Source organism: Serinus canaria, chromosome Z (assembly GCF_022539315.1).
Source record: "Serinus canaria isolate serCan28SL12 chromosome Z, serCan2020, whole genome shotgun sequence".
Classification (NCBI taxonomy): Eukaryota; Metazoa; Chordata; class Aves; order Passeriformes; family Fringillidae; genus Serinus; species Serinus canaria.
In genome coordinates, this window is record NC_066343.1 from 6321563 (window position 1) to 6349002 (window position 27440).

At 39.3% G+C, this 27440-nt stretch overlaps 1 protein-coding gene across 3 annotated transcripts; it reads right to left on the reverse strand.

Annotated features, from left to right (window-relative positions):
* Positions 1 to 2895: 2895 nt before the first annotated feature.
* On the reverse strand, positions 2896 to 25471 carry PRRC1 (proline rich coiled-coil 1). 3 transcript variants are annotated; one of them, XM_050987000.1, is made up of 10 exons: positions 25320 to 25442; positions 25091 to 25154; positions 19260 to 19385; positions 15938 to 16324; positions 14578 to 14735; positions 12255 to 12357; positions 9060 to 9223; positions 7506 to 7609; positions 5738 to 5840; positions 2896 to 4418 (listed from the first exon to the last, which is right to left on the reverse strand). In XM_050987000.1, exons 3-10 carry the CDS (start codon positions 19363 to 19365, stop codon positions 4209 to 4211), a joined length of 1335 nt encoding a protein of 444 aa, XP_050842957.1. In that variant the 5' UTR covers positions 19366 to 19385; positions 25091 to 25154; positions 25320 to 25442; the 3' UTR covers positions 2896 to 4208. The 3 variants fall into 3 exon arrangements, with proteins under 3 accessions (XP_050842957.1, XP_050842956.1, XP_030092959.1); XM_050986999.1 differs by lacking the exon at positions 25091 to 25154 and having other exon boundaries at positions 25320 to 25471; XM_030237099.2 differs by lacking the exons at positions 25091 to 25154; positions 25320 to 25442 and adding an exon at positions 22785 to 22912.
* Between the last annotated feature and the right edge of the window lie 1969 nt (positions 25472 to 27440).

Genomic DNA, 27440 nt, shown 5'->3' on the forward strand with positions numbered 1-27440 from the left:
TTTGGTGTGTGATTTCCTATACCAGATTTTTTATTTAAAAAACAAGAAAAAAATCACATTCACTTGTGTCATGGAGCATCCTTTAACAGGAAGCACGTTTTTGTGGTCAACACAAAAATCCCCAGGTGTAACACAGAATGCTATGTGACTTTGTATTAAAACAGCCAACATAATCTTGGAAAAACCTGCTTTCTCCTTTTCTTCTATGAGGTACTTCCCTATTTTACAGAGGAGGCTACAGCTACATTTCCTCACACATGCAGAGTAGAAAGACAGCTGAAAATCCCTCTCTCAACATGAAATATTTTATTTTTTCCTATAACATTAAAGCTACATCTCCTTTTAATCCAGTACATTAAAACCCCCTGTGTTAGCTTAGAAGCAGCTGTTGAGTGTTTTTGAACCTGTTATTCTTCTTTGTATTCCCAATTTAGCTGGCAGGCCATAATCTGGCCACTTTGCAGAATCAGCTGGCTGGAGTATCCACAGCTTTGACAGAATTCTGCACAATGAGATGATAAATCAAACCAACTGGTTTTTTCTTTTCCTTTAGGAACTTAAAATCCATTCACCATTAGTTTTATAACTTCTTTTCCTGAATTATGTAACTACAGATGGAACAAAGCCATAAAGTCAAAACCAAATTACTCCAAAATTCAGGATTGGAAAATATGAGTTCTTGAAATATAGGTTACAAACAGAAGTGTTGAAGTTAAAATTCACATCAGAAAATTAATCAAGTCTGAAGCTATTTTACTGTTGCTGTTAAGTCTGTTAACAACTTTTCATGGGATACAGCATGTTCTAATTTACTACTTGTTCCTGTGTCTGCTAACAGTAGGAACTAAAGAAAAGCTTTTTTTTTGTTTTAAAATTTGTTCAAAATTATAAAATGTAATTGTAAACTAAACACACAGAGTTCTGTGTTGCAGAGTGAACACTATTCAGTGAAATTCCTTACTTTCATCTGAAAAGCTTACTATTATGTAAAAGAAGGGGACACTTTTACAAATATCCTTAAGAATTGTTACAAAAATTCTCATTTTCAGGGGTTCATACTTACAGAAATCCTTCAGAAATCTCCCATCTTAAAAACACCCCCTGAAAAAAACTCCCCTATGCTGCATGGAGGGGTAAATATCAAAAGAAGCTTGTAAACTTCATTAGAGATACAGAATCACATCTGTGCTAAGTGTGTCTGCTGCAGGATTTGCATGTTTGTGCTCTTCTGAAGCTGGCCAGATTGACAATCCGACACAAGTTATTCCATATCAACTACCCTCTACCACCTCCTGCATTCAGGACTCACCAGATGTTCCTATTTCTCTGGCACTCCCTGATTGCTCTCACATCCTTCCACACTCTGTTCTTTCCTTTGCCCTCTTCTGCCACTCCTATCTTGCCCAGATTGAGGGGGGGGGGGCGTGTCTAAAAAAGCTGACTGGTATTATTATTTCTAAAAGTCTTTTGTTAATGGAGAACGCTCTGGAAAGTGTATGGGCAGTTATTGAGGCTGTTTTGTTCCTGATTTTGGACCAAGATGTTCCACCAAGCTGAAATTGCTGTTCCATCAGACTCCACATGCCCCATCCCTTCACAGACATTTAGGTCCAATCTTGAGAGAGGCAGCTGGGTGAAAGCTGTTAGACTAATTTCAACAGAAATGTGTGTGGAATTTTATATCCATGGCTTTTCTTGTCATTTTTCCATCATTTTTCTCATCTCAGAGCCATGTTGTTCTGAGCAGCACAGTGATGAAAAACTGGGGCCAGGAACAGAGAAGTAACCTCTCAACAAAAGCAGCACAAAATGCAGAGCTTTTTCCAAGCATTTTAAAGAATCTCAGTTTCAGGATCTCACAGATCTTAATGTAATGCCAACTCAAAGAGCTTGGCTGTTTTTTTTATGTGAAACACAGTTTAAAAATGGCAGTATAATAGTAATACATTTAGTAGTTTTTATGGTTTCTTCTGACACTCACATTGGAGTGAACTGAGCAGAAATGGCTTCTGCAGCTGCACCTACAAGTTACCCCCTGCCATGATGTGGCAGTTGAGAGTTGTAACAAAAGTTACATGTCTGAAATGTCTCTGCTTTTCTAAATTGATCTGTGTATAAATTTAATGCCCCTGTTGAGCTTTCTCCCTTATTACTGGCCACAACACAAACCTGGGGGCGGTAAAAAAGCTGAACTGTCTTCATAATATGGTTCAGAATTTATCCATGTAACTCAGAGCCTGAGCAAGGCCTCCAGAAAAATGCAGGAAGCAATTTCCAACTTTTTAGACTCCCAGATCATAGTCCAGACATTTTTCCTTCCCTTGGCCTCTCAGGAAGAAGCTGAGCTTGTGTGTTCATGTGAGGATGTTACTTTACAATACACAAGCAAAGGGAAAGAACTAATTAGTTACAAAGCTACACCATTTTAATTCTTCTGGGAGCTGTCAAAAAAGAAAATCATGAGACTCTCATTTCACTTGACCATAGTGTCTTCTTTTACTCCTCTCACTTCTTAAAAAAAGTGAAGGCCAGGGACAGGAAATTACCCTTCAGTTTTAATTTTCAGCCATGCCAGAGCACCTAAATCTACTGATGATTTCATGTCCTCCTCATTTGCATCACAGATGTTGCAAGCAGGGCATAAAGCAGCAGCATTCAACTTATTACAGAAATTACGGTAAATGTAAAGATGCCTTTGCTGCATAATGACAAAGAAAACTCCTTGTATCACCTTTTTGGTTTAACAGGGTAAGAAGCAGTCTCAATGAGGAACCTCAAGATTGAGAGCTGGATCTTGTTTGTTTAGTACGTGACAAATCTGCAAACTGACCATTCAAATACAACTTCAATAAATATGTTCACCATCTGTAATAAAAACCAAGCCTTTAAAATAGATGCAATTCTCTAGGGAAAACATTTATTCAACTTCTTTACAGAGTAAGTCAATTAAGGCCAAATATATTTCTTGGAAATAGACAGGCTTTCACTGGGTACAAATATGAGCTGGCTTAACAGTATACTGTATACAAAATGTTCTTTGAAAGCATCTAAGAAAGGTAAAGGCTGAGCAATACAAGCTGAAAAATTGCTTCTTTAAGGCAAACAAAAAGTATTTGTTTATTCTTTGTTTCTTAAAAAAGTATTACCAAAATATTTTCTTCACAATTACTTCCATATTTCTACGTAAAGATCTAAGATTGTGTTAGCATGGATGGAAGATATTTATAGCCACAAAAAAAAATCAGACACCACTCAAAACTTATATGAGAAAGAGTGAACTCATGACATCATGAAAGCTTTTAGACTTGAGTGTTTAGAAAACTCAGAATAGCAAAGCAAGTGATACACACATGACCGTTTTCCATATTCAAATTACTGACAACTGTAAATACACAGAAAACAATACATAATTACATAGATGACGTCTGGAAGCACTGGAGTAAATCATGTTATTGAAACTACTGAGATGATTTCATGTGGGGAATGCAGTACCTGATCTAAAACCCACTGAAGCAACTTGAAATTTTGTCTGTGGTTCTCTAGCTGGCCACGAATTCAATTACTGTTACATAAAAAGCAGAAAGATGCAGCACAGAAAATGAGAATTCAGAATTACTTAGCAACGACTTCAACTAACAGGGCATGGATTTGTGCTCTTCTTCAGCAGCTCACTCTTAGGTGCTGTAGAGACTACTTGGCATCACTCCTGAGAACTACATACAGACACCAACCCAAGGAGGTGGTAAGTATCCCCTAAACACATGCCCCAAAAACCACATGTAATACAGAAGGTAGTCTCTCTGGATTGAAATCCATATACAACATACATGTTATGCTGTCAACATGTTTATATTACTCATATAATAGAAATAGCTAAACAAATATCCCCTTTAGAAAGAATACTAACTAACTGTCTCAGCAAATGGCTGGTAAGGTGTCACACCACAGCAGATTCCAGTTGAAAAACTGCAATGCTGCCTGTAGCAGTCATAAATACACGCTTGTTTTATGAATCATACTGGAAATCACACATTAGCTAAAACTTCAATTGCTCACTTCCATTCCTGGCAATCACCTTCACTTCTCAAGAAGCAGAGACGGTTTAGAGTTAAAATCAGAAATCTGCGTTGCCAAGGATGGGAACACAGGGCTTTCACTTCCATCCTAGAATCAAACCCGGCGTTCCTGGCGTGAGGGTGTCCCTGCTGTCACACGGTCCTGGGTGGCAGCTGCTGTTTGTACATCCCTGCCAGGGCCTTGGCCGCGCTGTAGATCATCTGCCGGCGGGACATGCCCGTGAACACTGCGTGCCAGTCCGTCCTGCTCGCGTTCAGCACGCTCTTCTCCAGCACCTCGCCCACTGTCACCAGCAGCCCTGACCACCTCAGGCTGTAGTCCTGAGGGGTCAGGCTCTTGGCCTGCGTGTAGAAGTTTGAGAAGTGATTACTGAAACAGTTTGGAATTAGTAGATTTCTGTCTGTTGTCAGATTTTTGCAAGGATCATTCTTGTATCAACAGACCTATGTGGAAATTAAAGGGTGTGAGAAGCAAATTTGTCATGGACATATTTGATGAAAAATCCTTTTGCTAGAATTTTCCTCCTGAGAAGCTGAGAGGCCTCAGAAACGAAATTTAAACAATAAATTATCTGTTGCTGTGGAATGCAACAGGTGGATCTGTGATTGGTCTCATGTGGTTGTTTTTAATTAATGACCAATCACAGTCCGGCTGTCTCAGACTCTCTGGTCAGTCACAAGATTTTATTATCATTCCATTCCTTTCTATTGCTTGCTAGCCTTCTGATGAAATCCTTTTTTCTTTTCTTTTAGTATAGTTTTAATATATCATTTTCTTTTAATACAATATATATAATGAAATAATAAATCAGCCTTCTGAAACATGGAGTCATCCTGGGACTCCTGTGAATACCACCACACAAATTTCAGCCATTCAGAAATTGGTGTTACTGAAAAAAGTTACTGTTTGCTCTCCCAAAACAACATCTGAGGATCAAACCCCAAACAGTTCTGGTTATAAATTCTTCATGAAAACATTTATTTTAAAAGAATTTTCAGGCCAGAGTTAACTGAAGAATTACTCATATCTGCTGTCAGGAAACATGCAGTGACTGGAGTAATTCCCAGTCTGTGCCCAAAGAAAAATAAACCACCTCCAGAAAAACTACTTTTGGTGGTATTTCAAAACTGCACACTACTGCAGTTCACCCCATTATTTCCACTCGAATGAACCACAGTATTTCCAATATTTAAATATTCTGATCTCAGAACTGTACATCCTTGTCAAAATAACATATTTGTAATCAGCCTTGTCTTTTAGGTGGGACTCTGTGTTCACTAGGGACTTAAGTCCAAGTATTGATCTGGAAAATGGGAAAGCTTCTGTTTTTGGGAAAGAGTTTTCAGAGAGTACAGCATGCTGCCTGCCTGGTTAGTATTTCTTCTTCTTAAATAGGAGAGTAAAACCTGTGCTCCAAAGTGACAGATATTGCAGAATAAGACTCTTGACAAGGAAAAGCTTTACTATAAATGTCTAAAGATTAATTCATAAACATGATGCAAAAATATTTTGTATCATCATTTTATAAATGAAAACATTTAAGTGTAATAACTTCCAATAAGAACTAACATCATGACTAAAATTAAAACTTCAGTCTTATGTCTCAGCTGTTAATTGGTAAGAAAGCCAAAAAAGAAAAAACCTGAAAATATGTTCTCACCTGCTGAACATATTGCAAAGGCACTGGTGTTGCTTGGGTGAATGCTTCCAGGTGAATTCCATGAATTGGATCCTCAATAATCAGACATCCAATGTCAAACCACCTGCAGTGATGTGCAAATTGTTTTATTTCTGAGTACTGAGTATCACACTGGTGAAAACCAACATGCTAGAAGCTGAATTATGAACATTTTACAAGCTCTATTACAACTGCAGTAATAATTTAATAAGGAAGCTCATCAAACTGTTGTGGTATTTTGCAAGTGAAATTTGCATATGTCACTTTCCATCCATCCATCCATCCATCCATCCATCCATCCATCCATCCATCCATCCATCCATCCATCCATCCATCCATCCATCCATCCATCCATCCATCCATCCGTCTCTCATAGTAGTGCATAAAATACACAGAAATACAAATTACACGAAATTTACAAATCAAAGATAAAAAAAGATCTGGAGGGGTGGGTGTGGGCAGACATAATGCCTTGGCCACAGGTATTCTGCTACAGTTTTAATTCAGTCTTTCAAAGAACATTTCTCATTAAAAGAACCTTCCCCAACAGTTTTAAAGAAAATTGTCTATTTATCATTCATGTTCTACATTCAGAAGATTTTTTTTGGAAAGTCTAATGCTATAGCAATAATTTAAATGATTTATTCAGGGAAACACTTCTGCCTGTCTAGGCCACATAAGCCTCATGGTAAGAGTTTAGTGGAGTCAGACAGGAAGAAGCAGTTCCATCATCTTTTAGCAGGGAATAGAGGACTGGAATGCTTTTACTGGCAACTATTAAAGACTACTGAGAAAGCTTCATGGTTAAATATAACTTGCTGCCAATTGATAACAAAGTTGCTGGTATTTTCTTGTTTTCTAATGTCTGCATTTTTATCCAAGTGATAGGCTTTTATTTATTTTTTTTGACAAATACTCTCCTTTTGCTCTATTTTTTTCATTTAGTATTTTTAGTGCAATATAAATGAGGAATTTTCTAAAGTAAACAGGAGTAGAAAGAAGTTTTAATTTTTGTTTAGCATTTATTTCCATCTAGTCTGATTCAGATGTTTTATTGTCTTTTCAAAGAGGATTAACTATGATATACATTATTAGCAGTGTGGGTGATTACTTGAAACTCCTCTCCTTTGAACATGTACAAGCATGGTCAACACTGGAAGAAAACTATTTAAGTTTGTATAAAGAAAAACACAGCATTGTCCCTAATGTTTTGGCATTTAATTATAAAGCTGCTTCAAGAACTGCCTGTCAAACAACATGTTACAAAATCAAGTTGCAATGCATTTTGAAACAGCATTTTTGTGTCTGTGCAGAGCAAGTTACATGCAATAATACATTCTCAGTGAAAGGAAAACAGAAAATATTTTTTTTGATAAAATCATGTTGTTCTAAATGCTGGAATATCTCCCAATATCTCTTCTGATACAATTTCAGAGAGAGAAGGGAGGATGCACACAACAATGCAAAAATTCCAAATTTTACAGCTCCTTAATTTTTTCAGCTCATTTCACTGTGTTTTTACATTATCAATGTACAAAACCTGACAAGGATTTCTTTATATTAAGGTCTCAAGAAGCCTGGACAAAAAGCTGAACATCATCACCAAAACCAAGCCTGCCAAAATACTCAAAATACTTCAGACGAATCTTCTGCTTCTTTCTCCTTCTCCTTCTCCCTCTCAACTGCCACCAGCTCCTTACAAGGAATATTGTGTCCCCACCCTCCTGGAATTAAAATGCAAGGCTCTCACTTGTCAGGGAGCAGCTCCTCAATGAAGTTTTCCACTGACACAGCAGGCTGCTTCTCGTGGATGACTCCTGTCCGGCGCAGGCTGTCTATCCTCTCTTGGGCTCCCTGAGTGGCAACACAAGCTGTTAGACAAAACTATGAACCACAGCTTAGTCCTATGCTTGCAGATCAATCCCAAAAGAACCCTGAACACAGTTTTCAAAATGACTCAATAGGAAAAAAACACAACAACCCAAATTAGTGGAAGGCCAGGAATCCCAAACAGTAACAAAACCTATGAAAAAGCTAATTTTTTTTTTTTTTTTTTTTTTTTTTTTTTTTTTTTTAGGTTTTTCTACATTCCAAGAAAAATACCCAGGGTAGCATGCAACAAATTCCTAAAATGTGACAAGAATTCCTAACCTGTGATGGTTTTAACTCTCACTTAAAGCATCAGTGTATATTTGTGTTACTTTGACATTTCTACAACTTCAAACTTCTTGGGATTAGAGTCTTTAAGAGCTTTGCACCAACTTTGTAAAAGCAAGGGAAAAAACATTTTTTGTGTTACATATCCACCTAACACACAGGAATTATTCCCCTGAAAACTATTATCACTCTGAAGTTGTAACAGAAATGTACAATACACTGCAGGAGATAAACAAATAAAGGAAAATGCACATTATTCTCCTTTATCTCAATATAAAATTGCATCAGATAATACACTGCTATCAGGGCAGGCTTTACTCTGCAAACACTGCCATAACAGTTAGGAGGAAAGGCTTCCTTTTCCATGAATTTTTGCTTACATTTAGTAAAGCGAGGATGAAACAGTTGTTTTAGGGATTTTCAATTATGGGCCAGAACTGGTGAAACAACCTTTGCTAACCCTCCTCTAGGGTGGCACAGCAGTTTGCATGGCTGCACAGGGAATTCTTAGTTTTCAAAGAGAACACAGATTTGTTCAGAAAGATCAAGTGTTAATCAAATTTTCTTTGATCTACAAAATCAGTGGGGAGAAAAATCAATCATGGAGACTTTTAATTTCTAACATTTCCAACATGATGTGCTGGTAACAGACTATTCAAAAAATGTCTAATTTACTTGGAAGCCACAGTAATAGCACAATGTATGCAAGATGTGATGGCGATCAATGACAGTACAAGGAAATTGACATAAATGGCATAATACACTGACATAGGAATTCTTCACTTGCTGCAAATGTGTTTGCAAGAAATCTTAAAAATATTTCAAAGAGAGAGCTTTGGATCTAATGATCCAAATTGAGGAAAAAAAGACAAAAAAAACCCAAACCCCTTAACCCACAAAATAACAAAACCAATGAACCAACAAAAAAACCCCTCAAGCCAAAAAAAAACAAAACAAAAAACCAAACCAAACAAACAAAAAACCAAACAGAAAACACCCCAAGGAACAAACAACAAAAAAAACCACAAAACACCAATAAAAATCCCCAAAGAAAATATTTAGCTATCCCAGAAACTGACCTTCACTTTACGGAAGATGAGACAATTTTGGATGAATTTCTCTTAGCTACTACTAGATATCAGCTTACCTTTAAGCCTGCAGCATAGCCCACAGGCTGTGGTGCAATGTTGGACTGTGCAGCCTCTCCAGTCACAACAGCCATCCCAAAGACTTCTTGAAAAGCATCCCGAATCGCTGCAACTTTCACTTCTTTATTAGAAGTGACCACTATGTCCAGCTCTCCCCCAGTTCCTGCAAAATAATTTTGCAAAGTGATCTGGAAAAAATACATCCATGCATGGAATATTCCTCCTTCCCATTGCAGCATAGTTCAAACAGTTCTACAGCTTCTCCAGCTGCTCTTTTTCTTTCTCATGCACTGGACAATAATTCTTCCATGAAGCAGAAGTCATTTAAGTTAGGAACTGAAATTCCGATGGATAACTAAGGGATACAAGGGTGAAAGACAGGCAGCAGGAACTGACCTATTTTCAGGTTCAGCACCCAAAAAAAATCATACCACTCATTCGAGATAACAATTCACAGAGCTTTAGGAAAATAACTCAAAGACATCCATTTCCAAGGATGTTTTGGTGTCCTGTGAAGCATCAAGGAATATTGTAAACTCTTAGGAATGGGTTCAAGAACACTGATGCAGGTCATAAATTTCAGTGAAAAGCTGCCAAATTACACAAGATTTAAAAGAAAGGCCCCCATTACTTTTTAGCTGTCCTTGGAATGTGAACTTCAGTGTAATTTTATTGCTCTTTTTAGATATTAAATACCTATGGAACCAAAAAGCTTGTACACAGTTCTAAACATTTCCTGTAGGTTTCTATCTCAATAAACAAGCATGAGCTTTCACTGAACTTTTTCATAATGAAACAAAAGAATTCATTAAAAGAAATCTAAAACTACCATAGAAGACTCAATCACACCTCACATCTGTCTGTCACAGCTGGATCACTTTTATTGTGCAGAAACACATCAAAAAATCCATCCCTACTGTGAGAAGCTTTCTCAAGGACAGATAAATCTTTCCTCAAAGCATATGACATCAGAGAAAGCTGGCCAAGTAAAATGCATCAACCACACGAGCTTACAGAGTTTGCAGTATTTAACCTGATCCAAGATAAGTTCCTCCACTGATAAGGGTAAACCCAAAGCTTAAAGTTTAACAAAAAAAACAATTAACTTTTTGACTCTGATTTTTCAGCAGACCTCAGTTACAGGAATCATCTTATTTTTATGAATAATCACCAGATAGGCTAGAACAGTAGTGAAACATACTACTTTGGGGGTTTAGGGTGATTTTTTATCATTTTATTTATCAATTGCTTTGCTGAATGGAATTAGCTGTACAGATCACTGAACTTGGAGCAATTGTTTTAAATGCTGTGCAACTACTGGACTAAAAATAATTGAGTCTCTTTTTTCATTGATTACTTCTTGATAGAAATCAATTTAACATAATTAAACAAGTGCTTAAAATTGACTGCAAGCTTTTACTGAAGTTAGCCTTGCCTGACTGCTCAGGAACAGAAATACTGTTCAACAGCTTTTAATGAAGTCAAAAACTAATCCAAGCATATCTAGTAAATTACTGCCTAACAGTTTTAAGAATGGCAACTGTGCCTCATGTCTGGTTGCAGAATGCAGAATATGTCCTTTTGTATTATGGATTATAAAATATCAAAAGCATCTATTTTTTTCATCAGAGATATTACAGAACTGAAACAAAGATATTACATTGGCTAAAAGAAACCATTTGTGACCAAATCTAGTAAAGTGGAAACCTAAAATGTAAAAACTAGATGCACCCTGGTAAATTCAGGGGCACAACTCTTATATCAAGTTAAGCTCTGACACCTGAACTTGATTGTGAAATTTCATTGTACTTTGTGCATTATAAACTGAAATGGAAGTTCCATATTTAATTTAAGATTCCCTGCTGTCTTGTGTTGTAAAAGTACTGTTATTTATGCTTATGAGGTGACCATTTCCTGCCTAGATAGAAATTGTCTGTTCCAGGAGTGCAGCTCAGATAACATTTTCATCATGTGCCAATGAAAACAGTTCAGCTCTTTTCAAGAAAGAGATTACAGAAATACCCTTTCTTCAGATGGGGGGGCGGGGGGAAGATTTCAACCACCTCATCCAGAAGCTTTGGTAATTTCAGGTTTTGTCAAGAGGAACATGAAATTCCTTTGGCATTGCAGTAATGGAAGGAGAGCAGAAAGAAGTGGGGCTATTGCTGAGGACATGTTTTTGTAGAATACACTTCTACAAGCAAATACAAGCTAAGTTTACAAACCTCTGCCCTATTTTCACAACCTGAAACTACAAAAACAATGCAGTACATAAATGGCCAAGATGTATACATATGCTCCCCCTTCTAACAGGACTTTAGAGAGCTTTGAGGTCACCACTGACTTAGTTTACTCGAACGAAATCCTACAAACCAAGCATTTTATTAGTATGACTTCCTCCTCCAGATAAAGTTGTTCTGTCAATAAACACTGTGTCAAACTACCCAGAATACCAACAGATCCTGCTTCCAAAAAGGGACTGTGATGACTGCAATAGAAATGTTAAATACACTTTGTCAAATTGTGCATAAATCAACATTTACTGTAGCTTTGCCCTGCATCCTGCTACTCTTCTCAAATACCTTTAGAAGGCATTGCTGACTGGCCTCACTGGTTTTATTCCCACTCCCTCCTCACTAGACAGCTGCTGGGAGATTTTCCCTTAAATGTAAGACAATTAACTACTGCTCAATAGTTAGGTCATCTTCCCCTGTCCTCTGCACAAAAGTGCAGCAGCAGTTAGCGGGGTCACCTAATAGGTTCAGCTGAAACAAAAAAAATCTCAGGAAAACAAAATAATAAAAAAATAATTTTAATGGTTTCTTCTCAGTCTTAGCTGTTTCCTGACCACCTTTTTTCAGAGGCAGAACAAGGTCAGTACTGGCACACCTAGGAGGGAGAGCTGTTTATCAGGCTGCTAGGAAAAAAAAAAGCCATAACAAAAAAAACCAAAACCAAACCACCACCCTGGAGAACTGGTTCCTTTTGCTTGCTAATTTTATTCTCAGGTCAGCTACATGTGACATGCAGTGTCCTCCAGTAAAATAAAACATGTAACACAAAGCTTTTCTTTCCTGGTAATTTGCAAGCTGTAACTGAAACGCTTTTACACTTCAAGTGTACAAGTAATGCCAATTGCAGTAGCTTCTCTAGGATTTACAGGCAAGATTTGATGGTTTATCATAAGCACTCACTGATATATGGAACCATGCCAGGATCCAGCGTTGTGATCATGGTCTCCACTGAATGCTTGGTTTTATCAAGAACAGACTTCACCATGGGATTCTCAGCTACACCCTAAATTTAAGGAAATACATTTCCATATTATTTTCTGGGTTGCTTTTTTTTTTTTTCTCCTCAAGAAATTCAAAATGTTAGTTAAAAAAAAACAAAATATTAAGCAGCTCTGTAGCATCTGCTGTGCATTACTCAGCACAAACACTGCAGGATATGACTATTAGTTCATGGCTTTTCTGTTACTACCTCAGGTTTAAATATTACCTTCCTCATTAGTGCAGAAACAGCCTTTGCAAAGCCAGGCAATGCTTCTCCAGTTAGCATCCTGGCTGCCTAACTAATATAAAGTCATAATACAGATGGTTTCTGAACACTGAGACTGCTTCTGCCTGTGGAAGATGCCTTTATGTTGCTCATCTGCCTAATACAAACAGCGTGAAACAATCCATATTTTTATACAAATCCCAAATATTAGGTAATTGCAACAATTATGTGGAAATCAGTTTTGGAACTGCAATGGGACTGCTCAGGCATCTCTGAAGAAACTGGAACAGTCCCATTTGATTCCAGACCATTAATCTGTCAATTTTAGATTGTCACAGTTTTCAGGATTACTGAGTTTGAAGGAAATCTGAAAGGAAGGTGTATAATTTGTTAACAATACCAGAGGAGAAAGAGTATATCAAATTACTTCAACAACAGAAATAAAGGTAAGTGTGGCAACTACTGCATGAGCTCCTCAACAGGAAATTCAGGATGCATTTCTGTAAAATTACCACATGTCCCAGATTCTGGCTGACCTTTAAAAAACACATACTCTGATGTGAACATCATGAACTTGATGGTTTCAGTATAACTAATGATTCCTCATTCTTTCACTTAAGGAATTCTCAAGAAGTGGTTACTGAAAACACAGAGCACATGGAATGCTTGATACTTCAACCAAAATCTTTATTACTTGGGTCAGTAAGACAGATTATTAATGCTCCATAAACAGAAACAGGACACCTTCTGGATCCTAGTGGCAGCACTAAAATGTGGATAAGATTGGCTTTTCAATGAATTTGCAATTGAGAGCTCTGGTATGCTAAAGAAGGGCTGAAGAATCATGTTACAAGTAAAATGTTCTCTTCTACAACACTGCCACCTACTGTAAATATCAGGAGGAATATAAGGACTGAAAGGAAAACATTGTTACTCAAAGGAAGAAGAAAAATGTGCTTTTATGATAATGAGAAACATTTCTCCCTGAAAATGGCAGCATGACCACTCTGCTCTCAGGGTTACTGATGGAGAATTAATCTCCCTCTTTAAGACTGTATCACTGGAGAGACAGTGTTCACTCTGCCATGTCACACACAACTTCTTCTCCAGGTTTTCATGCTTAAAAGGGATTGAAAACCAAAATTCTTCAAGTGCACTGGGACAATAATCTCCTTTATTCTTCCTTCACATTTGGCGTGAGATGGGACAGAATGTGGTGCCGCTCTTGAAGACAGCACAGTGTTGATGTACAGCCCTCAGACCTTCTTGCCACAATCTTCATCTTCATCTTCACAATCTTCACTAAATGTGGCATCTCTGACAGCTCCAGAAACGTTACAGGCTAATGAAATTCTACTAGTTGATGTTGCTGCTTATTTCGTCTGTCTGATTAGATGGCATCACAGGGAGTATCTGTTCCACCCTGTACATTCCATGCCTTCTAGCAGACTAATCTTACAAAATACCTTAGATGCTTCTCTGGGATTGAAAAAATATGTAGCTTGTCTGTCCTTGAAAAAAGACAAACTATAACTTGATTGTTATAGAATATGCACGACTTACATCTCACAGGAATCAAACTCAGTTAATTAGGAAGTTATAAATGGGATATGCAAAACATTCAGGTAAGGTAAAAGAGACTTATCTTTTTCTGCATACAGTCTTTGTGAAGTAAAAAATACCTTTCAGGTCTTTAAGGCTCTAGAATTTTGTCTGGTTTAAGAACATATCCATATGGAACAGGCTTTATCACAAGTTCCTATCACAGCAATCAAAACTGACCTAGAACACTTGCATTTGTACAGTCCCCTCTCTTCTATACATAGAAAAAGTAAAAGCATAGTTTCAGCAAACAGCACTGTGTTTGTGTTTGTGACTGTTAAAAACAGCCACCTTTCACATCAGACTGGGGAAAAAAATTACTTATAGCAGCATGCACTTACAGAGTGCAACATGTCTTCCTATAGACAATACAAATGGGTAATTCCTCATGAAGGTAACAGACAAACCCTCTACCTTTATGAACCCCCAGATTCCTCCAGCAGGTGCTCCACTCTGGGCAGTAGATACTCTGGGATCTTCATGCTCCTCAGGAAAAGTGATTGCAGAACCAGCCCCAGGAGACAAAGACGAAGAGAAAGTTGCCTGTTGAGTAATGGGATCTGCCAAAACACCTGTAAGAGAGAAATATAAAACACAAGGGTTTAATTTGTTATATTGAAGCAACATGCAATTGTTTAACAGGAAAACAGCAGGAAGAATATAACAATTCCAGGCAAATTCAAATCACTTCTTGGAGGCACAAGAACAATTCTGCTTGTTAAAGGCTAGCAGATCTAATGAATGCAATCATATCTGCTAAGAAAATTGAGACTGTTTGCACATTATATACAAATTTAAACAATCATTATTTTTCTTATCACGCTAATTTAAAAGCTGTTCTTTTTATTGTATTCAAATTTTCATAATAAACTCTCAATAAAGAGAGGGACAAGTGTTAGTCTCTGAACAAAGGCATAGGAATGTTCTCATACAACAGGAAAAGTAAATTTTCTAATACCAAGTGCTAAAAACCAAGAGTAGTAGAAAAAGGAGGAATATATATTACATATTCTGAAGGAAAACAAAATAAACTAAAACAGTAGAAAAACAAAGTCAGACCCTTTGCCCCATTACTCAAGCTTATTTTAACAGATTTTCCAACACTAGCCTTAATTGAGAGTTATTTTTATTTTATCCTGCACAACTGATAGCTCTTTTTAGACATCCTCCTAATACAGACTACTTAAAAGAGATATAACCAGTAATAATAAAAGCTTGGCCCAACTGCAGCTGAGAAGTTTCCATTCTACAAGCTGAAAATGACATCAGTTCAGCAACCACAGCAACTGCCTGCATGGAAGGTATGCATTATTATGTATTTTTAGCTACCCCAATGCAATTTCATGGCTGGAAACAAGAAAATAGAAGCTGGTGTCATGTGACAGACAGCTTGTTGAGAGACAGATTTTCAGAACAAAACCCTGAAAATTATGAGTTTACAGCCTGTGATTGTCATTCTGGGGAAACATAATGTTTGAAGGTGGCTCTCTGAGCTGAAGGAAAGCTGGGGTTTGGCGTGCAAGGTAACAAAAGTTCTCAAGCAAAAGATCTTCCTGTGAACCTGAGCTCCACCAGAACTTAACATGGACTCTGTCCTGGACCATGAGCGTATTTTAAAGGCTATTTTACCTTCTTTGGATTAGAGCTAATTAATTAAGAGTATGATCCCTTCTTCTAAGTACAACTAATTAATTCAATATACCAAAAGAATAATAAGCCACCAAGCAGGTGCTCAGCCTGTCCCACGAACAGGACAGCAAATAAACAAAGTTACCTGTGACTGGAGGTGCAGAGAATGAAGGCATCAGTGGGCTCTGAGGTGCTCGGCCAGCGTGACCTCTGGTGATATCATAGGTGGAAGACATGGAAAACCCTGAAATGGGGGGACCAGTGGGAGGTGCAGGAAGGCCAGGGCCAGCAGCAGAGCTCAGAGGAGGAGGAGCAGAGAACTGGGACACGGGGGTACTGAAAGCTGCAGGGGCAGCAGGAGGTGGGACAGGGCTCTGGGGTGGTGCAATTGTAGAAACGGTGGCAGAAGGCACAAGTGGAAGAGAGGCCGAGGTCATCAAGGGAGGAGGAACTGGGGACACTCCAGCTGGCAAGGGGGGTGAGTAGGCAGGAGAAGATGGCATGCTTGGTGTGGCAAGGGGGCTGGAAAAAGCTACAAAAATAAAGGGGGAAAAAAAGAGAAAAAAGAATTTTACAAGCCTTATTTCAACGATTCAGTTATATAATTGTTCAGACATATCACATTTTTTTTCATTTGAAATGAATTTGAAACTTCTGCTTAAGTTTCAGCAGAAACAGCAGCAATGGCACTTAATCCTTGGTGAGAGTATCTTGTAGGACACATCTCTTCCTTCATGACCCTACCTGTCATTAGTTTAAAAAGACAAGTCAACATTTGAGTACTGAATTTGCAGCATTTGAAACCTGCCTCAAAAATTTCTAGCTAGCTCTGTTATTCTTGAGTGACTGCTGTATCAACTGAGGATGCAGGTAGTGCTCATCTTCAGGATAAAACACACACTCCTAATATCTGGGAGGGTGGGAGCTATTTTAGAGGTGTGGCACTGGAAAATGGACTGAACCTAATGCAGCCCTCTCTTCTCTAGCACTCATCTCCTTGATCCCTCTGCTTTCCCTGCTTCAGCTGATCCTTGGATAAGCCAATTTTCCTGTCCTATAACCAAATTAAGCCCAGAAATTAAGTAGAAAAACAGAAATTGCCCTTTTTTATGGCAGTAACATGCTAAACCAGCTTAAGCATCTCACTTAAACAGCCTAAACACTACGGTCAAATCATATGCAAATCACACTAATGCCATGGTCTAAAAACTTGGTCACACACACCCATCAGTAAAAAAATAAAAAAAAGAGCATCCATTCCCCCATTTAAATCTATTTCTATATTGTTTACATGTACCACTGTACCAGTATGTCATGTATGTTACAAAACACACACAACAGAAATTTTAAAATTATGAGATAAAGACAAATGAAAAAAAAATATTAAGAGTACAAAACATCTTCTGTTTACACTGGAAATTGTTTTGATAACATACTATCAATATAATAATATAGTTCATTAATAATGGTTAACATACTATATAATACAATCATTGACAGTAACTTTTTTAGGGTGAGCAGTGCAACTGAAGAAACGTCAGTAATTCTTACATCTTGGTTTAACACCTCATGGTGCAGGAATTTAAAGGTCTGATTCTACATTCACACTATTCTGATGCTTGGGTTTAAGGGCTGAAGAAACACCTCACAGAGATCCACATGGAGGAAATGCCTCACTGGCTGTGCTTGGTGTACCATTCTATTCATTTCCCACTTCCAGCCACAAACCAGACAAAAGTTTTCCTTGGAATTTAGCTGGCAAGTTTTCATTTTCCCTGATGTCTATCAATTGCCCTTGCAAGATGAACGTGATGCATTTTTGTATTTTTTATGAGTGTGTTCAAATCCCATGGAAACAGTTTGGAAGATGTTCACACAGGTCAGGAAATTCTCTTTGCAGGTTGATGTCTACAGATCTGACAGCTTTTATTCAACACTTGTACTGGTTTTGGCTGCAGGAATGAATAATGATGGAAGTTCTTTCCAAATATCAGTTTTGGAAATGGTTTCTCAAAAACTTGACTTTCTTACAAAAGTACTTCCTCTATCACTCCTTGTTGAAATATCACCTTTACCTGGATGGGACAAATTATGAGTGCATATTTTTTTGAAAATATCAACCAGGTAGTACACTGCTGACAGCCTCTTGTCACCACAGAAAACATCAGCAAATCTGAGGCTTTTTGTTAAAAAAAGCTCACGTCCACATTAATTAAAACTCTTAACCAGATCTTGCGTCTGGTGGCCAGCAAATTTCTGCCACATAAAAAAAAACATTAAATCTTTCATGGTTACTCCCTATGTAAGTAGAAAATACTGCCAAAAAATGTACTATTTAAGGACCATTTTTATAAAATTAACTTTATTAATGACATCCTGAAGCACACTTCATGCACTTCTGGCTCTGGTTTCTTTGCTTGTGTATGAATGAGGCAGTGAATACATTACATGTGTGGTAACATCTCTGGCAAGCCTACTCCTGAATCCATTTTCATCCTACCTAAAACAACTGCTCCATCACAGGTTGTATTTCCACAGTTTTAATTAAAAAAAAAAAAAAAAAAAGCTTTTATTATGTAACTCATTTAATGTTGTGGGCTGAGATCTTCTCAGTATATTCCTCCTTTAGCATCTGACAAAACAGACTGCACAAGTCTGATTTAACAATGCCACATCTGCCAAAAAATTCAGTATCTGGTATTCAAATATGGTGTTCAGAATCTTGAAAAAAATCAGAAAAAGTGCTCTGATTACCCCTCACAAGTGAGACCTTAGAGCACCTTCCAGTACCTAAAGAGGCTGCAAGAGAGCTGGAGGGATTTTTGACAAAGAAGTGGAGTGACAGGACAGGAGGAATGGCTTCAAACTAGATGAGGGCAGATTTAGGGAAGTTTTTAGGAAGAATTGTTCCCTGTGAAGGTGGGCAGGCTCAGGCACAGGGTGCCCAGAGCTGCTGTGGCTGCCCCTGGATCCCTGGCAGTGCCCAAGGCCAGGCTGGATAGAGCTTGGAGCAGCTTGGGATAATGGAAGGTGTCCTTACCATGGCACAGGTGGAACAAAATGATCTTCAAGTCCTTTTCCACCCAAACCATTCTGGGATTCTATCAGTATTAAAACACAAGGGATTATTCAGGTTTACCACTATCCCCTGGAGGACTGTAAATCTGTTTTAACTCCCTTCTATGCTGCTCATCTAACTGTGGACTATAGTGGAAGGTATTATTTCCCTAGCCTTGCATCCTTAAAAAATACAAGAGCATCCACATCACTTCCTACAATATTTTCAAGAATAAAAAAACTGCTAAAAATATTCTGTGCAATATCAGATGCATTACAGATGAGGAGCCCATTTCCAAGATTAAGAAACAATTTAAATCCTTCCAATTAGCCTGGAGAAGAGAACTGCAATTATGCTGATTGCAACTGGTTTTGTAGGGCTTCAAAAGACTGAATAGAGTTTTCTGCACCTAAAGTGACAGGCGTAGCAGCAGCAGCAGCAGCAGCAGCCTCCCCTGCTGTGCTTGGAGGGGGTGTGCCAGGCGGAGTCGTCTCTATCCCACTCTCTTCCATCATCTTCCTTCAGCTACAAAAAGCTGTGAGGGGAAAAAAAAAATATATAAAGCGTCTTGAGAAAGCAGGGAAAAGATTTTCAATTCGAATACAAAAGCCACAACACAGCTATTTACATTCCTGAACAGAGCAGATAATTCAAATACCAACTCTAGGAAAAAAAAAAGAAAAACACTGATTTGTCTCAAGTACAAAATTGACCAGTGTGTCTCCGTTCTCCTGTATCTTCCCTTTATTTTTAGCACTGTGATAACACCTCAAACTCCCAGACTCTTTCTAAAAACCTTACTGTGCCTGCCCAGCTACTGCTTCCAAAATATAATGGTGGTACTTAGAAGAATAATAATAGAGAAGTAATTACATATCACAAACCCCATACCCCATTGCAAGAAAAACTTAACTACAGGGCACAATTCTGTTGCATTGTTGAGCTGAAAAAGTGCAAACCAGGACCTTCCAGCATGATTAAAATTATACTGACACCAAGTTTTCCAGTATAGCCAATTCCTGTAAAATCCACCAGACTTCTCTGGTGATCTTAACAGAAGTGGAAGTAATTAAAGGCTTTAGTTTTTATTTTGAAGGCCAGGAGAATCTTTTGACATATCTGAGTAAAGCTTTAATATGTACTACTTCTAAAAAAATTAACAGTATTAGTGTAAAAAGTCTCAGAAAAGCGGAAAAAATAAGATTTTCATGATCACCAGGAGATTTTACATGCTTCAGTGCAGCAGCAGCTTACAAAAAGTCCTGGTTCTTCACAAGTCTGGTAAAGTACCTGTACCACTCCCTGAGGCAGCAGTCCTTAAGGAACTTTTACTGAAATAAAAGTCTTGTTTAAAGTAATTATATATATATATAAAATAGATAGGTTCAAAATGTTTTCTACCATATCCATTACATCAGTGGCTACTGAAAACTGCCAGCTTATTCCTTTTCAGAATTCACAGAGGAAAAGTCTTAGCTAATATGTTGAATAAAAATACTCACATATATATATATATATATATAAAAGAGCTCCACTTACAAAAATACAGGGGATTTCCTCTGTTTAAAACATAGAAGTAAAAATTCCTCATTCTCTCATTGTTGTTTCAAAGATATATACAACTCTTAGTTTAATGTGAAGTAAAAATTACTATTATTACCAAACTGAAAAATCCAGAGAGCAGAACATCAATGTCAGTCTTGACAAGTGCACTAAGAGTTCCCAAAACAAATGAGAGCATCAAAATCACACAGCAGAAGCCACAGACCCTCTCTGACAAATTAGTATGATCTGCATGAAGTGATTTAGGATTAAATGCTTCAGCCCAGCCATGGAAAGCAAGTCAACGTGGCTTATGTGCAGCACTCTTCAACAAATTCTTATGACAGATAGATTTTGGGTTCTGAACATCTCTAATTCACTTAAAGGCTTCTCTTCAGATGGGATGAAAAGGTCAGTAACTGCCTGGTGGGGAACAGAGTGTCCTTGCAAAGTACATCTCATCATCTCATTAAAAAAAAAAAACCAACAAAACAGCAAACCCTTCCATTAAACTTTACTAAGGGCAGAAACTTGCAATTTATGATTTTTGTCTTTTAATCAGTCTACAGGAGTTTGCATTCCTCTGCACAGAGGTATTTCTTACGTTATTCTTCTAGTTATACAATCAAAGGATGAAAGAATTTTCTGTTGTGCAATTAAAGTAATCACTGACCAAAACCTAGAAACATTTTTTGAGGCTCTTCCAATGTGCTGCTTGATTTCACCCAATTCCATGATTAAAAGCTGCTGAGAGGTGCTTACTACTTAAAACAAATTCTGTGGCCATGCAGAATGACTGGTAAAATTCCACAGAGAAACTTTCCAGAAACTCTGTGCAAGGATTTTTCAAATTTTCAGAAATCTATTACAGTGGTGTTGCTGGGGCGTAGGAGAAGGGTCAAGTCCCCAAAAAGCCACCTGACATCTGGAAAATCAGGTGATAGTAGAAACATAAATAACTCTGTAGCTGTTTTTTGCTATTAACTTCGCAATAAGAAAGATTAAGGACAGAAACAGTAATTCCATATGGAGCCTGCACAAACAACAGTTTTCTGTAAACTGATTTTTCAACATGATCCACTTGTGGTTTGCAGGTACTGCATTATGAAAAAAGTAAATAATTTAAAGAAAAAAAAAAAAAATAAGGGCAAAGACCAGGCACAGGAATAGGCAAAAGGAAAGCAGAAAGCACAATGAATAACTTAAAGCTAAGAGCTCACAGTGTTGAAATAACCCAGCACCACAAATTATTTAAATGATCCGACATGATATTTATGAACATAACTGGCATACCCAAAACCAGTTGTGTGTGAGAAATGGGTGGAAGGAGAAAACCATGGAAAAAAGGACCCAAGAAATCTACTAGCAGTGTTCAGTCCTCAACAAAAATCCCAGAGGCGGTTCCCAATTTCCGTCAGGGGAGATGCAGGGAAAAAGTTTCCCAGTAGGATGAGCCTACAGTTCCTTAATGGCTGCTGGGTGCAGAACTGGGCTGTCTTTTCAATGATTTGAAAAAAAACCCTCTAACTTATTATTATAACTCTTCATAATCCAAACCACAAATACAACATTTGCAACAGGGAGCACCTGGAAACTCAGCCTAACTTCTTAAGGAAGTGACTTTAGTGCTTTCTTGCAAACTAGAACATTTTGGGTTACTAACCTGAAGGGGCAAAGGAGAAACGCAGAGACAGGGAAAGTGAAGCACATGGAATTTAGGGGAAAACAATATCTGTACTGCCATCTAGTGATTTGTGACCAGAAACTGCGAATTCGAAATGCCACGTCTTCCTAGAAGGAAATCCTGGTTTGTTTTTATATGGGAATAAAAAAGTAGGGATACGGTGATGAGAAATGCAGGAAAAATGTATTTCCAGTGATCAGTCATCCTTAAAACAAACCCTTTAGGAAGGAGAGGCATGAATTTTGTTTGACCAATTATTTTCTTTAGAAAAAACCCTTTTCAGTACAATGAAGACACTATAAGGATGATGCTAAATCCTCTTATTACACAAAGGAAATACAGTAAACCCACAAAGTCTGTCTCTAGAACTGATTCTCACCAGCTGAACCTCATCCATTAATCTAAAACAAAATCTCAGCCATTAACCTATTTCTCAAACTAGGTAATTAGGCTGTGTATACTGAATGGAAAACCAGACTAAAGCTCTGACTGAAATTTTTAACAGGGCTTGTGCTAAAATCAGGAAGTAAATAATTTGATTTAGAGACTAAAATGGCAAGTTATTAATCTTTTCACTTTAGTTTAATAGAAAGTAATTACATTTGTGCTAATATTTTGCAATCATCTTAATGACTTAACCACACTTCAAAAGCATTCTTCAGGTTATTACTCTAAAATACAGACATTCACAGCTAATGATAAGATTACCTACAAATGGAGATTAGCAAATTTCATGTGGATGAAAACTCATCATCTAGAATCACCTATACTTCAGAGTTTATAATGAGGTGTATTTCCAGTCATCTTTAATTGATCCCTTCTTCTGTTTCAGTAGGTGCTCCTGCTAATAAAAAAAAGCAAAAATCCCAAACAAACAAAAAACCAAACAAAAACAAAAACACCCCCCCCAAAAAAAAAACCCACAAAAAGAAACCACAATATATTTAAGCACCCTAAGAGAGGAAACTGCTCTCTAAATAGGGGCTAAAATGAAACATAACCACTAAGCTGGAACACTAAATTGAAATGTCACTAAACGTTTTGACTTTAATCACAGTAGGCATAACTTTTAATTAAGTTTTCACATGCTGCAGACACTGCTCGTGGCTCAGCACACACGCTGACAACTGTCCAGAATAAGGTGCAGCTAACACCAAGCAAATGGCAACACTCATCAAAAAATTAAACCAAACCAGAACTGGACCCTGAGTACATTTAAAACTTTCATTTGAAAAGTTCCTCGTGGGTTTTTTTTTTTCTTTCTCTCACTTTAGAAAGGGAGAGCACTAAGGAGATCGCTTTTCTAGGTGCAAAGAAAGTGCACTGAGAGGCCATCAGTTTAATCACCTCGTGTGAACGACTTGTTCCAAAGTCCAAAGTCTTAAAGAGAGGTTATCAGGAGAGGGGATAAACAGCACAAAAAACCCCAACAAGCCAACCCCCCAGAACTCTCCTATACCTGATTTCTGAGACTTTGGGCTCTTTACTCATGTCATACCTCAAACAATGCACCGCGTGTGAGGTGATCCCTTGACTTGAAACTGAGGTGGCAGATAACTTTTCATGATTAAGGCCTTAGAGGAGGAAACTGAAGCTAAGTCAACTTTCCTCCCAATCCACAATGAAGCTGATTGCACCAGGTAAACAGTACTGTGCACTTCTTATTTTGGGGCTCTGCTTAAGTTGTGCTTCCTCCAAGTTAACATGGGCACTTCAAAGATGTGACATAAGCTAGAAAATCCACAAATAAAACAACTGTGCAATATGCTAGTTTACATGTTTCATGGTAAAGCTTAATGCAGGATCTGATGTACTGAACTATCAGTAAACAGTGAAAAACATTCAGACTAAAAGAGAGTAGGTTTAAGTCAGATATTAGGAAGAAATCCTTGACTGTGAGGGTGGTGAGGCCCTGGCACAGGATGCCCAGAGAAGCTGTGGCTGCCCTTGGATCCCTGAAGTGTCCAAGACCAGGCTGGACAGGGCTTGAAGTAACTTGGGACAGTGGAAAGTGTCCCTGCCCATAGCAAGGGATGGAACAAAATGATCTTTAAGGCCCCTTCCAAACCAAACCATTCTGTGATTCCATATTCATCACATAAATTATGTTAACCACAACACCTGCATAACTTTTTCACCTTAAAAAAACCCCAAAAATCAACACCAAAGAAGCCTTTTCACCAGTGTGCATGAGAACTAACACACACCAGGACAGCTGCAAACACAAGCCATGACAGCAAGGGCTGTTGGCCTGCCCTGGTGCTGACTAAGTCCACAGACACATAAACCCAGCCAGCTCCATTTTTCCAAAGGCTGCCGGACCTTATCACAATCATTAGAATGTAAATTATTTCACATTTTCACGCCACCGCCAAACCCTCAGGATTTGCAGCAAACTACACCCCCCCCTTACCTCCTCCCTTTGCTATAAAATATTTCAGGGTCACGAAACCCTCTCAAAGCCCCCCACACCAGTGATAGCTGCAGCAGCAGAACTACACTTTGAACTGCCTAACACCATGAAATAACAGCACCAAAGAAAAAGCCAGACCCTGCCCATTCCAACAACCCGCACCCAGCGTCTTTCCAAGGCACGGATATCACAAGGCGTGATGCAACAGCTCCAGCACCTTCAGAGCTATTCTCCCAAAAGAAATAATGTTGGGTTTTTTATGCGATAATAAAACCAAATAAATCACACGAAGAGCAAATTATGCCTCCAGAAATACCACAATAAAGCAACAAATCTCCTGAAGCACCATTTCCATCCGGCATTAACAGATTCCCGAAGGTGAGGATGAACCCGCAGGCATTTTACCAGACCAGCCCTCCCAATCCTCGCTGCGGGGCTGGAATTCGATGCCCCGAGGCTCCGAACAACCCGGCACCCTGACTCTCCACGCAGGAGGAAACCCGGCCTGAGGCAGGAGCACGACGGCACCGGCGACCCAGCGATTTATCACCGGGATAAATCGCACCGGGAATTCTGCTCAGTGCTGCTCCCCGACCCTCACCTCACAGCGAGCCTCGGAGCCCGGCGCTGCTGGCAGCCCTCGGAGCGCAGGAGCCGCTGCAGCCCTGCAAGGACGCGCCGGGTCAGAACACGAGGAGCGAGCCCCGCACCTCCCGCAGCCGCTCCGGACCCCGGCACCACCCGGCCCAGCCCTCCGACCGCTCCTCCCTGCCGCCGGGAACCACGGATGACAACGCGGCGCCTCCTCCCGCCGCCAAAAGCGCCCTCACCGAGACCGATCCCCCCTGTCCCGTGTTGTCTCTTCCCGGCCTTTCCCGTTCCAGGGATACACGGAAAGAGGCCGCAACCGGCGCTGCCTCGGACTTCAACTCCCAGCATCCTCCGCGCCGCCGCCACCGCGCCATGCCACGTCTCTCTCGGCCGGGTCCAACGGCCCCTGGCGGGGGGGTGGCACCCCCATATTGCGCGCTCAGCTTGGTTCGCTCCGCACGCATATAAATAACGGCGGCGGGGGCGGGCTCTCGGCAGCGCCACGTTGGCGGCGTAAGGGACTAGCTGGATGTGTTATAGGTCTGCATTACGAAGTGCCTTTAAACCTCAGCCTTAAAACGACTGCCTTAAGACGTAATTGGGCATCTTGTGTAGATCTTTAATTGTAAAGGCTTGAAGTACGTCTCGGTTGAAGTGATTTACGTTCACAAAGTGAATTATGGTGGGAAAGGCTTCTGAGGTTATGGAGTCCAGCTTGTGACCAACTACCTCAGCCCCTGCTGGGGCTCCATTCCCTTCCCAGCTCTGTTCTCCTTCCTGGGCACGCTGCAGCTTCTCCATTCCCCGTGTGAGGGTCCGGAGGTGCCGCAGCCCTCGAGGTGTGGCCTCAGCAGGGCCAGCACAGGGCCGGGCCCTGCCCCGCTCCTGCTGCCGCCCGCGGCGGGCACAGCCCAGGGGCCATCGACCTCTCGGCCCCCCGGGCACAGCAGCGCCGTGGACATGAGCAGCCCCTCTAATGTCATACATGAGAGGAATAAGAATAAATTACATGGTTATTTAAGTCATGCAAGCATGATGCTCCGTTAGGTACCCATTCCAGCTAATGCAGAATTTGGAGCGTCTCTCAGTTAAGGCCTGAAAAAATAAGACCTGACAGATAAACTCTCATTGAATCTGTTTATGATATTAAGGAAAATTCAGCAAAACCAAGTACTTTGCAATTAAACAAATTTGAAGATTTTTTTTCAGAAGATGGTATTCTCTATATGTGGTATCTGCATTTCACAGTAAAATTTAGAGAAACAAGAGAGACTCTAAGTGAGGAACAAAAGCTGAAGATAGTCTGTGCTCTCTGACTTTCCCAAAGCTGTGCTATTCCAGTGAAAAAAAAAGTCATCAACATTGCTGGTGTTTTGTATCTTGCTTGGAAAACAGCAGATTATGTGAGATTCCAGAGCCTGTAATACAACCTTGAAGCTGTGTACTGATGCAGAATAAATTTTTACACTCAGTACACTCTGAAACATCAAAATAGTGCCAGAATTCTTTGGTATACTCAAATCCAGTTGGTCTTCAAGTTCAAGTGTCCAGCTTTCCATATGTTCCCAGATGTAGTTATTAATATAGAATTCCTTTTTAGAGGGATGCTGTGAGTGAAGTGCCCCTAGAGTCAATGAACTCTCATGCTGTGTGTGCCTAGAAATGTCTGCTGGAATAAATAGCAGCCTTTTGTTTCTCTAGAGTGTGGTAAAACAAGATAGATGGAAGCATCCACTGTATTGCTGTAGTAGTTGTTAGTCACAGTCTTTGCTGCTCCCTGCAGCTAGCAGAGCCACGCTTCCATCTAAGGAAATGCAGCCCATAGCAAGCAGAACCAGAACCAGGGCTCCTGCAGTGACCCAAAGAAGGCATGGCTGATGCAGTGCAAAAGAGAGCAGTGTTTCCATGGCACCATTGCTCCCTTCAATCTCCTGCAGGAGCTGACAGCTGGCTTAATAGAAGTAGGTGAGATTAGTGTTTACCTCTGAAAGGAACAAGACAAGGTCTTTAACCAAGAGAACAGAGATAAGCAGGGGCTATTTGCAGTTGGAGAAGCAGAAGGAATGTGTGCCTTCAGATTTTTTGTAAATGCTTGCCACGTATGTTGATGGGCATTGCTTTGTATTAATGACAATGATGAGCTGTTTTAACTGTGACCAGTGATTTAATTATGTGCTTTGTTAAGGAATGTATAAAAAGAAAACATGCAGCAATAATTTAAAAAAAGTTACAGAAACAAGAATTAAGAGGGAATGTAAGTGATGAACAAAACCTGAAGTTTTTTTGTGCTCTCTGACTTTCCCAAAACTCTGTTACTCCAGTGACAAAATAGTCCTCAGCCTCGATGGCACTTCATGTTA